This window comes from Danio aesculapii, chromosome 8 (assembly GCF_903798145.1).
Source record: "Danio aesculapii chromosome 8, fDanAes4.1, whole genome shotgun sequence".
NCBI lineage: Eukaryota > Metazoa > Chordata > Actinopteri > Cypriniformes > Danionidae > Danio > Danio aesculapii.
Genome location: NC_079442.1, coordinates 10,589,847 through 10,602,153, shown reverse-complemented (window position 1 = coordinate 10,602,153; position 12,307 = coordinate 10,589,847). Strand labels below are relative to the sequence as shown.

The 12,307-nt window shown below is 33.8% G+C and overlaps 2 protein-coding genes across 2 annotated transcripts in view; one reads left to right on the top strand and one right to left on the bottom strand.

Moving 5' to 3' along the window:
- inpp5l (inositol polyphosphate-5-phosphatase L) overlaps window positions 1-4,863 on the top strand; it is a 65,440-nt gene extending 60,577 nt beyond the window's left edge. The window contains exon 16 of the mRNA XM_056463157.1: window positions 3,262-4,863. The gene's annotated coding sequence lies outside the window, so the exon portion shown is untranslated. The remainder of the gene's footprint in view (window positions 1-3,261) is intronic.
- A 3,719-nt stretch (window positions 4,864-8,582) lies between these two features.
- On the bottom strand, window positions 8,583-11,639 carry nkx6.3 (NK6 homeobox 3). The gene is made up of 3 exons (XM_056464460.1): window positions 11,207-11,639; window positions 9,135-9,304; window positions 8,583-8,915 (listed from the first exon to the last, which is right to left on the bottom strand). Exons 1-3 carry the CDS (start codon window positions 11,622-11,624, stop codon window positions 8,685-8,687), a joined length of 819 nt encoding a protein of 272 aa, XP_056320435.1. The 5' UTR covers window positions 11,625-11,639; the 3' UTR covers window positions 8,583-8,684.
- Window positions 11,640-12,307: the final 668 nt, after the last annotated feature.

Sequence of the window (12,307 nt, the reverse complement as noted above, 5' to 3'; positions counted from 1 at the left end):
GGTTTTATTAAACTAAAACAAAAAAATAAATAGTAAAATAAACTACCCCAAGGGGGAAAACACCAATGAAATCAATAAACAAACAAGACTGGGCAGGCTGGCAGGGATCAGGGCTGGAACACACAGGACTGGAAAATATCGACGACGAACTGGCACAGGACAGCAGACATGAGGAGAATATAAGCAGAACTAAATTAACACACAGGTGAACAAAACAGGTGTTAGACATGTGAATCTCATAAATTAATAATGGGTTAACAAGGAGGGTGGGACTAGACGATAGAGCACCTGACACAAAGAGACAACACAAGCCAGGTGCTCACGTTAAACAGGACAAGAACACGCAGCCAATGAGAGAACTCATTAACCGCGTGTTCTTATGACTAGACAAACACTGAAGCACACAAAAGCACGCGACCAATGTAAACACAGAGCCACGTGCTTTGACAGACGCAAGACACGAGCACACGATAAGTGAAAACACTTTACCGTGCGCTCACATAAATGCAACGCACATGTTTCATCTCAGCGCCAACCAAAACCGAAACCAACTAGACTGAGACGCTGAGAATGAAACAGCGCGATGCTGACGAAACACAAACACGAGTACAAGAGACACAAACACGAGTACACCTATGATGACGCGCACCCAGATAATGACAAAACAAGTGCTCAACCCAAGAAAACTCGAGCCAAGCACTACAAGACAAGACAGAGCTAGTGTCAGGACTCTGCCACCAAAACAAGAATTTACAAGACCAGAGTGGCAGAACCCTGACATCCTTAAATAGCATTTATAACAAATAACATAATAGAATATTTAAATATAAAATATATAGAATTAATAAATAGAAAAATATAAACATATTTCTATTACAGAATGTAAACAAATTATGTGCTTTCAATACAATATAACACAAATGCAATATAGAGCTATATAATCATCAAACTGTCGGACAAAACTATGTACTGCAAGTATATGTGAGTGACTGTAATTTGCAGTACGTTACACGGACATAATGAGAAAGAATAAAAAATAAATACTTCTCTGAATTTACTCAAAAATATTATACATTTTAATTCCAAACAAATCATTCATAATTTCCATAACAACAAATCAGTAAAAGTTGGGACAGTATGGCAAAAGAAAATAGTGATTCTAAATGAACTTTTACTTGCATTTCAGTGCAGGCAATACAACATAGTGTACATTATTTGTTGTGTTTTTTTTTCAACATAAACACATATTCCAATTTTGGTTCTTGCAACACATTTCGAAAAAAGAAGCAACCGTGAAGCACGAAAGATGTTTAGGGACTAAAGACACCAGGTGATGAAATGTTTCAGGTGTAATTTTGTCCCATTTCTGTTAAGGTGGGCAACAGTATGGGGTCTTCATCAACGCATTTTGCACTTCAAAATGTGCCACACATTCTCTATTGGAGACAGGTCGGGACTGCAGGCAGGCCAGTCAAGTATTGGTATCCTCTTCCTCTGCAGCCAGGACTTTGTAGTGTGTGCAGAATGTGGTTTTGCATTGTCTTGTTGAAATATGCATGGTTGACCTTGGAAAAGAAGGCAGCATATTGTGCTCCAAAATCTCAATGTATCAAAATGTATTTTTCAGCATTAATGGTTACATCACAGAAGTGCAAGTTACCTTTGACAAGGGCACTGACACAGCCCCATACCATGACAGACCCTGGCTTTTAGACTTGTTGCTGGTAACAGTCTGGATAATCCTTTTCTTCTTTGGTCCACAACAGACAGCGTCCATTTTTCCCAAAACATACCCAACAAACTGATTCATCTGACCACAGTACATGTTTCCACAGTGTGATGGTTCATCCAGTTGTCTTCGAACCCAGAGGTTTGCCAAAGTTGTCTTGAGCCATGTGCCACCTGACAAATTGACGGCAGTTCAACTAAGGCTTGCGCCCTTGTCCTTTCCGCACTAAAAATCCTCCAGTTTCCTTAAATCTTTTATTTATGTTATGCACTGTTGATGGTGAAAAATCCAAAATGTCTTCCTATCTTTCTTTAAGGAACATTGTTTTTACACATTTCAATAACTTTCTCACATATTTGGTAATTCTCAGCTCATCTTTTCTCCTAAAGGAGTAGATGCTGCTTTTGTACCAAATTTGAATTACAATAAACTGTTGACATCACCTGTTTTCAAATCACATCATTATTTAACCAATTTACCCGATTACTAGCACTAAATTTCTCCTGTCCCAACTTTTTTTGGAATGTGTTGCAAGTTTGAATGACAGGAAAGGATGTACAGTTGAAGTCAGAGTTATTAGCCCCCCTGAATTATTAGCCCCCTTGTTTATTTTTTTCCCCAATTTCTGTTTAATGGAGAGAAGACTTTTTCAACACATTTCTAAACATAATAGTTTTAATAACTCATTTCTAATACCTGATTTATTTTATCTTTGCCATGATGACAATAAATAATATTTTACTAGACATTTTTCAAGATACTTCCATACAGCTTAAAGTGACATTTAAAGGCTTAACTAGGTTAATTAGGTAACTAGGCAGGTTAGGGTAATTAGGCAAGTTGTTGTATAATTATGGTTTGTTCTGTAGACTATTGAAAAAAATATAACTTAAAGGGTCTAATAATTTTGTCCTTAAAATGGTGTTTAAAAAATTAAAAGCTTTTATTCTATCCGTAATAAAACAAATAAGACTTTCTCCAGAAGACAAAATATTATTAGACATACAAATTAATTTCCTTGCTCTGTTAAACATCATTTGGGAAATATTAAAAAAAAAAAAAAATCAAAGGGGGGCTAATAATTCTGACGTCAACTGTATATTTACAAATGAAATAAAGTTGACCAGACAAAACAGACAATATTTTGTGTTCATATTGTCTTCAGTGGAAAACAAGTCAAAGTAAATTTGGAAATCACTACTTTCTTTTTTTGTGCGTTCTCCATACTGTTCTAACTTTCTCTTATTTTTTGGGGTTGTATATCTTTATAAGCACATTTTTACATACTCATAAACCCAATTTCTTTCTTTAGATTTACACTCTTTACATCTTTTACAATATCAAGATGTTGGTTTAAAAATTTAGTCACTATTTATTTTAACCTTTTTCCTCCATATATTATTTTCAGTAGCCTTTCAAAATATATGTCAAATACCCATAATAAAAACTAATGAATTAAAAGGTTTTTATAAGCACATAAATAAAGGCTATAAATGTAAATATATGTGTAACTCGTTTCTCTCTTCATCAAGGTTTCCTGTGTTGTTCATTGTCTACCAAGAGGTTATTCTTTGGACGTCTCTACCCACCATGCCAGGCTACACAGCAAGTACATGTTCACTTTTACACATGGAGACAATGAGCAGGCCCCTACCCAACCCAGCACACATGACCATTGAAATCTCCTGGCAAGCTTACGTGGAAATGCTACTTTTCTTCTTTTTGCCGTCTGGTTTTCTCATCAAAGTTTTTAACAAAGACTTCAAGCATGATCAGCATGACTTTAGAAATGTCTGAACAAAAAAAATAAAAAGGGATAAATTTAAGAGAAGAACACAGACACTTTACTCACAAGCTCACAACTCCTCACCTTTTACAAGCAGCCAAGTTTCAGATTATACATCTAGTATAAGAACTCAAGATTACAACTTCATTGGTTTGCTTCGAATCATTGTAAGGATTGCTAAAAAAAAGCACAGCATATCCAAACGCAAGCTGCTGCGACGCACAAGCTTTGGTTTCAGTCCGGAATCATCATCTGCATTTCATCCATGTGAATTTGCCTTTAATAGGAATTGTTCAGCTAGTATCTTTTTAGTCTTTACACTTCTAGATGTGTGAGTATAAATTTACACTCACCTCAGCACTTATGGGCTTCGGTGAGTTTTCAGCGTCAGTCATTGTCTCTGTGGAGTTGTTAGTCAGACTCTGGGATCAATAGAATATGTACAGGACAGCAAGGGACAAATTATTAAGCCATTAGCACTTGAGAATTATGGAAATCCAACCCAGAGTGCTCTGGCCTGGAAGCCTCCCAGACTTTTAATTAGAGCACTAGTGAAATGTTGAATGCTAATGTGGAGCCTAAATTCTGAAATGTGTTTATTGTTGTAATTGTGTTAAATCGTCAGTGCATGCTATTGTTTTCATCTGTGTTGGTTTAGCGTTAAATACATTTAAAGCTAGTTGCTATTACCAAGGTTCATATTTTAGGATTCAGAGTGGTAATAACCTGGTTTGTAAATTGTTTTATATTTTACTTTGCGTTACTAATTGACTTTAAATTATAAATAGGTTGGGCTGCATAGCTATTTTTAAATCATCTTGTTTTACCGTCAAAATGTTGAGCAGTCAAAATATGTAGAAATCATATTAGTAATATCTTCATTCTAAAACATCCCTCCACAACACATTGCTCATTTCCTTTCAAAATCAAGCAACTTGCAAAGTATGACAAGCTCAGACATCTTAACCCAACATGAATTTATTGATTAAATCAATAGAATCTGAACTTCCATGCATAATTTACGTGTGAGGGTTAAATGGTGCAGCCCACCTGTCAATAATGGACTTGTTGTAGTTGATTCATGGTATGGTCAACATAATTTACTGTTCTCGGGGGCATTGCTCCAAACCGTGTTCAATAGGAGGCCACGGAGTCACTGTAGGAGCGGCGTCAATGTCATTTAGCATTTGAGATTTTACTGATAAACACAAACACTACAGTCTTTTAAGATTTATGTTCACTGTCGTTAGCATGCTAAGTTAAACATGTATGTAGCCTTTCATATTTGCACTTCTTTTGGGGGCTTACTTTACTTTGCGGTGAGCAATTTAAGACCATACATAATAAAAGGAATATATATATATATATATATATATATATATATATATATATATATATATATATATATATAGATAGATAGATATAGATATTATTTTTAAAAAAAAAATTTCAGAGTTATAAAATCGTCATGTAGCTTATTTTTTTAAAAAAAATTCTTTGTCTCTTTTGTGCTTATTTCTTTCGTATGTCTTAGAATGTGAGGCAATGTTTAAAGCATTGTTATGGTGTGAGCCCAGAACCATTGAAAATTGCGTTTGTCCAGAAGATGGATAGTGCTGTTGTGAGAAGTTTAAAATAAATGGAATACTGCTTGGCCAGGGGGAAACTTGTCGATAGGATTAGATTTGCCACTAGGAAATTATAGGTTGTTTAGAGTAAACATATGCATAAATCTTGCCTAAACAGTCATATTCACACTTAAAAATTCACTTTCCACTCTATATAGTGACTAATGATGTACACAATGCTTGAGACTGTGCCAAATATTCTTTTATTTCCTAAAAATAAAGTTTTTTATTTCTTAAAGTTTTATTATATTTGTCTAATCTTGTGTTTGGTAGATCTGTTGAAACAGTTGTAAAATGCAGTAGATACAATAGCTGCAGTGCATTTACTCTAATCATACCTCATGTGCTGGGGAAAGTTGAATTGACCTGAAACAGTGTGAAGACCCCCTTGATGTACTACCTTGAGCTGCACAAATGAATGTTTTCTTAAATATGCTGTAGTATTTCGTAATAAACTGTAAATTATATTCATGAGCATTGTGTTTTTTATTCCTAAAAGATGATTTTGTAGCATGTTGATATAATGTACAGTGTAATCAAATTGTAAAATCTGTTCAAACTAAGATATTGATTATTGTTGATTGTAATGACTTGTAATTGACTATGAATTATTAGCACTCCACCCCCCAAAAATATTAGACCGTTTATTTTTTTCCCATTTTCTGTTTAACGAACAGAAAAAAAATTTTAAACACAAAGAGGATTTATTTAATCTTTGCCATGATGACAGCACTTAATATTTTACTAGATATTTTTTCAAGACACTAGTATTCAGCTTAAAGTGACATTTAAAGGCTTAACTAGGTTAATACAGGTTAACTCTGCAGGTTAGCCAAGTCATTGTAACAGTGGTTTGTTCTGTAGACAATGGAAAAAAATAGCTTAAAGGGGCTAATAATTTTGACCATACATTTTTTTTATTAAAACTGCTTTTATTCTAGCCAAAATAAAACAAATAATACTTTCTCCAGAGGAAAAAATATTATCGGACATACTGTGAAAATGTCCTTGCTCTGTTAACATCATTTGGGAAATATTAGAAAATGTAAGAAAAAAATCAAATGGGGTGGCTAATAATTCGGACTTCAACTATAGATAGATAGATCAGTTTGACCTCAGTATACAAAGAACTTTAGTCACGATGGATCAATTTAATATTAATTTCTTTAAAGTAACATATGACTTACTGGGGTTAGGAAAATTAAGAAACCAGTTTATTATTCAGAAACACTATGAATCCTAATATATTGAGTTTTATTAACAATTAAAGTTGTGCAGCTGTTGTTAAAATTAGCATTAATGGGAAGATCGATTAATGACTGTTTGGTCAGTTGTTTCAAACTGAGTCAGTTTACATTAATTGATCATATCATAATCATTATGAGTCCATTTAACTGAAGTGCAGTTAAGATGTGCATACAAACAGATACTCAACACACACACACATACACCAACACCATCTGCTGTGTGATGTTGATTAAAGGATCTTAGATCTGACTAATCTCTCCCTGTAGACAACTGGTCTGAAAGGAGCCATTAGTTGACAGTTGACAAATGACCACTTTATATCAAGTGCTTGCTGATTTGCTTTTGAATTATCAGAGGTAATTTTACATTCAGTGGCATTTTTCGACACAAGCTTAAAGCTAAACCATTATCTTATTATCCTTAAAACGAATTCTTTTTATAATCTGAGTTTTGGAATTTTTACCATTTTAAAATGTCAATTTTTGCAAATGTAAGGATAAAAGAGATTGTAGCTTTCAACATAACAGGACAAACTCAACACTGAAAACAGACATTTATTGTGCATTTCCATCATAATTCATTTACAGATACACGTTTTAAATTAGCAACATTTGGTTTTTATTTGTTCATTTTAATTTCATGTTTTGAATTATTGGGGGAATATCGGTCTACCCTATATTCGAGAGCTTTTAAAAAGTCAATAAGTAATATCTCTTTACAATTATTGTATGGCACAGTGAAAACATGCTAAACATCACGATCTGAACTTGAGCCGATCTATGACTGAAAATGTTGCAGGTTAGTTAGCCTTTACTCGCACTACATGCTGTACCTGCATTTCGTTGCCTTGTACTTGTACATGTGTGATGACAATAAATTGAATCTAATCTAATCTAAATCTAAAGAGCAGCTTAAATCAATGGTAGTGACAGCAGATTTTATGTGCTAAACAAGACATCACTGTGTGTGAATATTATTGGACAAATTGTAACATTTTATAACAAGGACAAACAAAACACACGTCATATCATAATTGTGGAAACATTTGAGAGAAAAGAAAAAATAACATAGGCCTACATCTATACTGTTTATTCATAAAAAAGAGCAAGAATAGCCTACACTATAAAGTCGCGTGTCTGCTTGCATTTTACTGAATTATTAAAAATGCATTTTTATCTTTGAATAAGTTTCAGCATTTTAAATACAGATTTTAACTCAGTAACACTTTCTATGAAACCTTGTAAATGCAAAATTAAATAGAATTCATATAAATATCAGTATAAATATGTTGTATTAATTTGTGTAATGCAAAAAAATGCTATTACATTAGAATTTCGATTCATTTGCAGCTTAATGAGTAAATGATTCACAAATGTCAGTAAACGGTCAAACCAGTGTGTTTATGCCATACGTTAAAAGTAAAATAATATGGTAAGAAATTCATATAAAATAGAATTAAATAAGACTTGCAAATCTCGACACACATTTGTCACGCCCGCGGCGTTCTCATGTGAAAATAAATGTGACTTTCACGCAATAAATCTGACTTTTCAAGTTGCTGTAATCTTCATTCGCAATTCCAGTTAGCCTACATTCTAAAAAAAAATCCGTTAACCGATTCCGTAGTTTGTGTTTTCCGTTTATTTAGGGTTGTGAAATGCGCATTATGGGACCTTGATCTCTGCTCTGTCGACTTTTGATATTGAAACCTTAACAAAGTGACTTTTGTGACTGTTTAACAAATTAACATTTTAGTAGTTTGAAATAATATCCGGTGTAAGAAATAATAGAAATAAATGTAAACAGAAAATGTACTGGCAGCTTATAACAAGGTGTTTGTAGGCTACCATAATATACAACACCAACTCACTTTTTCCAACTTTTTAAGAATTGTCAAGGTACCATAACGCGAATCAAAAGCATGAATAAAGAAGGAAAATAAATTATATATATATATATATATATATATATATATATATATATATATATATATATATATATATATATATATATATATATATATATATATATAAACATGAATTACAGAATACGAAAAACTGCTAATTTACGGACGCATTCTCTGTTTTTTTTTTTACCACTTTATAGGCTAAAGGTTGTCTTTTTTTGACAAAAATGGTAGACATTTTTTGAATATTGTTAATAGAAAGTGCTACCAAGTTATTTAACGGTTATTTGTCACTGTATCTTTGTATAATTTCAGACCTCTCGGGTTTATTATGGAATAAATATGTATGTTATTGTCCCGTTGTAGGTGATATGGAAGCGTTCTCTTTCAGATATGGTGCGGCCCCAGGCGCAGTACTGAGAAAGCTCTACGGTGTTTGCGCAGCAGCTGTCGTATCTTCTCATCGTCTGTGTCGGGGTCCAGAGGTTTGTTGTACTCCTCGTCCTCCACCTCATTCTCCGACCCGTCTCCTGCACTCTCCCCACGCGAGGTCTGTGTGGAACTGGGCTCCGTTGCGCTCTTTTTCCGCCATTTAGTACGCCGATTCTGGAACCACACCTGCGACGAAAAAAAAATCGTCAAATGCACAATGGTACTGTTATTTGTGCTGTAATGAGAAATAAGTAAAAATAAATTCTCTCTTTGATAATGTTTATACGACAGGGATACCTCCCTGCAACTTAACCAACTTTACCATCTGCATTATCCATGATGTAGTTTTGTTGGAAAATGCTATATAATGACCTTAAAATTCTATATTATTGTGTGTTCTCTTACTTTAACTTGTGACTCCGTCATCCCTAGCGAATATGCCAGTCGGGCTCGCTCTGGTCCTGCCAAGTACTTGGTCTGTTCAAAGGTTTTCTCCAGAGCAAAGATTTGATGCCCACTGAATGTAGGTCTTGTGTGCTTTTTTTTCCCCACATTCTCAGGATTATGCCCCATATCTACAGATAAAACACACTATTATTTAGTTTCACTGAACATTATGACATGTATGCTGATCAAATGGATCAAGGAAAAACTAGTTAAACAAATAAATAAGCATGTCATTCATTCAGTTACATTTTTTAATTGTTTATGCAACAAAACATTTTTAAGACAACACTAAGAGATGACAACTTCTAAGACTATAGAAACTAAGAGGTAAAAAAACAATAACATCTGATGATATATATTTTAAGGTGTTTCTTTAACTGTATGCTTGACAGCTGTATTGTCCAAACAACACCATTACTCTTTCTGATAATTATTCTAAAAAGCGCTATACAAATTAACTTGAATAGACTTAAAAATTAACAAATGTTAATCATTTATTTGTATTGTTTTTTAATGTTTAAATTTTTTAATTGTATACACAGCACAATATGCTGTAAAATGCTTATGAAGTTTTCTGTTATACAGTTGTATGTTTATATATTTAATATTATTTATTTATATTTAAGTATATTTTTAACATTTACGACCAGATATTAACATAATGAATAGTTTAAAAGGATGGAATTATTTATTTTTTTTATTTTATTGAGCAATTTGAAAAATAGCCAGTTGTATGTATACACTATAAAATCACATAGATATCCAACCCAATCTCATCAATCTAATTTGTTTTGCTCACCTACTATAAAGTCAACATTTGCAGTGGATCAAATAATGGTTTGCCGAACAATTTTAATCCAATTAAAATGTTGCTATATTTCTTGTTATCTCTCTTTTAATTTAATACTCTTCTATAGGAGGCTTTAAAATAATACATATTTATGCATATACATTGGATAAGTCAGTACCAAAGCCAAAACTAGAACTAATCTAACAAAAAAAAACTTAAGGTCACAGTCCAAAAATGAATATACTAAAGTAATATGTTGTGAAAAAATCTTAAATAAAATTTTAATAAACTGGGAAAATCTATAGAAAATTTAAAAATAGTAATACGTTTAGTAGAGATTTTGAACTTGTTTGCATGTAAATGTATTGTCTTTCTATTTCTAAAGGTGTTATGTGACCAAGCTCTTATTTTAATGGATATAACTGTTTAATAAAACTTTTCTCTAGATAGATAGATAGATAGATAGATAGATAGATAGATAGATAGATAGATAGATAGATAGATAGATAGATAGATAGATAGATAGATAGATAGATAGATAGATAGATAGATAGATAGATAGATACTGTACACGCATATACAGTTCATACATGCACACAGGGATGTGGATTGGATTTGCTCTTCAGTGTTTGAACTCTCAGTAGTGATTTTTAAATCACACTGAACTGAGCTAAACTGAACTGAATTTAAACACTAAAAACTGAACTACACTGTTCCTATTTACTATGACCTTTTATGTAAAGCTGCTTTGACACAACCTACTGTACATTGTAAAAGCGCTATACAAATAAAGGTGACATGAATTGAATTGAATGTGCACAGTCATTTTGAGGGGCTTTATTTATTCTTTTTTTCAAAAAAAAAAAAAAAATAAAAAAAGGATAGTTCTCCCTAAAATAAAAAATTAACTAATCCTTAAATGGTTCCAAATTTTCACATGTTTATATTGCACAAAAAAAATATTTTTAAGTATGTTGGAAACTGGTAACTATTGACATTCATAGGGAAATATATGGAAATCAATGACTAACGGTTAAACAAGTTTTATCAAAACACCTTTTGTGCTCAACAGAACAAATAAACAGGTTTGGAACTAGTGGACAGTGAGTAAATGATGACAAATGTATATATAAATGACACACATAAATAAATAAAATTGATACATTTATTAACCAGCAAACTAGGAAAACGTTACATTGTTAGTACCACACATAATACTTTAATCAAAGCTCAGACTTACTGTTGCCACACTGCTGTCTTGCTCCTCTCCACTCATACCCTCCATCCACCCAGCAGCTGCTGCTTTTACCCTTCATACCTGCACATTCGACAACAGATTTAGGGAAAGTGCTCAGCCCTGATGGGGTGTAATCCCGATTATAATACACCCCCGGACTGGGAACAGTTGTCCCAAAGCCACCCATGGATGGGTACCCGGACAATAGTGCAGGGGTTCCTGGACCGCTCACCATGGATCGACTCAGAATGTCACTGATGCCATGCGGAGTGCCAGCCTGTAACTGTGAGTTGATATTGGCAGGGCCGAGCTTGTAGAAGGAGTTGGGAATGGAGTACTGGCACACTGGGGCCTTGATGTCTGAGGGAAATTGGTTCAAGCTGTTGTTAAAGAGGAAGGATCCTGAGATATTGGACTCCATGGAAACCAGTGTGCGCTTCTTCTGTTTTCTGTGATGATAATGTTGATTGGAGGTGAATTTCTTACCAAGGTCCTGGCATTACTTGCACTTGAAGTGTCTAGTCCAGTTCTAATTTACCACTGCTCGACAATATTCTGTTTAAAAAACTAAAGTAATTCCTGTGCTCAGTGTGATCCTCTTCTAACCCAGAGTTCAAAATGCCTCAAAGGTCAGGTGAGAGTCTGTTTCTCCCCTCTTCTCAACTCTTTAATTAGTCCATAATGGATGCTGTAGTGGGACATCTGTCTGTGAAAGTGAGAGTGCACGAGGTCTTTCCTTTACTATCCTAAACAAAATGTACCTTACACCAAAATGGCACTTTCTTCATAATGATTGACAATATTCGAATGGTCTTTCTGATTGGTTGAGCTCTCAGCATTCCTGATCTCCTCATTGGTCTGTTGCAGGAGGAAAGCTTTTGATTGGTTGTCAGCTGATTAATAGTTTTTTAAAATGTCTGGGTGAAAATAAGCTGCTTTTTGATGGGGTGTCTGCTCTGGCTCTGGAGGAGCGGGTGAGAGGCATAACAAGGAAATTGGATTTTCTGTCCTCTTTCATGGTCATTTAGGAATGCAGTTACATCATCATGCTCATCAATTTATTTGGTGTTGTGGATAATGAATAAGAATTAGTTTGGTGAGTGC

Bases quoted from the DNA above. Each gene is read 5' to 3' on its own strand.
- nkx6.3 (XM_056464460.1), bottom strand. From the start codon at position 11,624: ATGGAGTCCAATATCTCAGGATCCTTCCTCTTTAACAACAGCTTGAAC. The intron at 9,305-11,206 runs GTAAGTCTGAGC...TTTTATCTGTAG, and splicing joins AAGACAGCAGTGTGGCAACA to ATATGGGGCATAATCCTGAG. The intron at 8,916-9,134 runs GTAAGAGAACAC...TTTTCGTCGCAG, and splicing joins TGACGGAGTCACAAGTTAAA to GTGTGGTTCCAGAATCGGCG.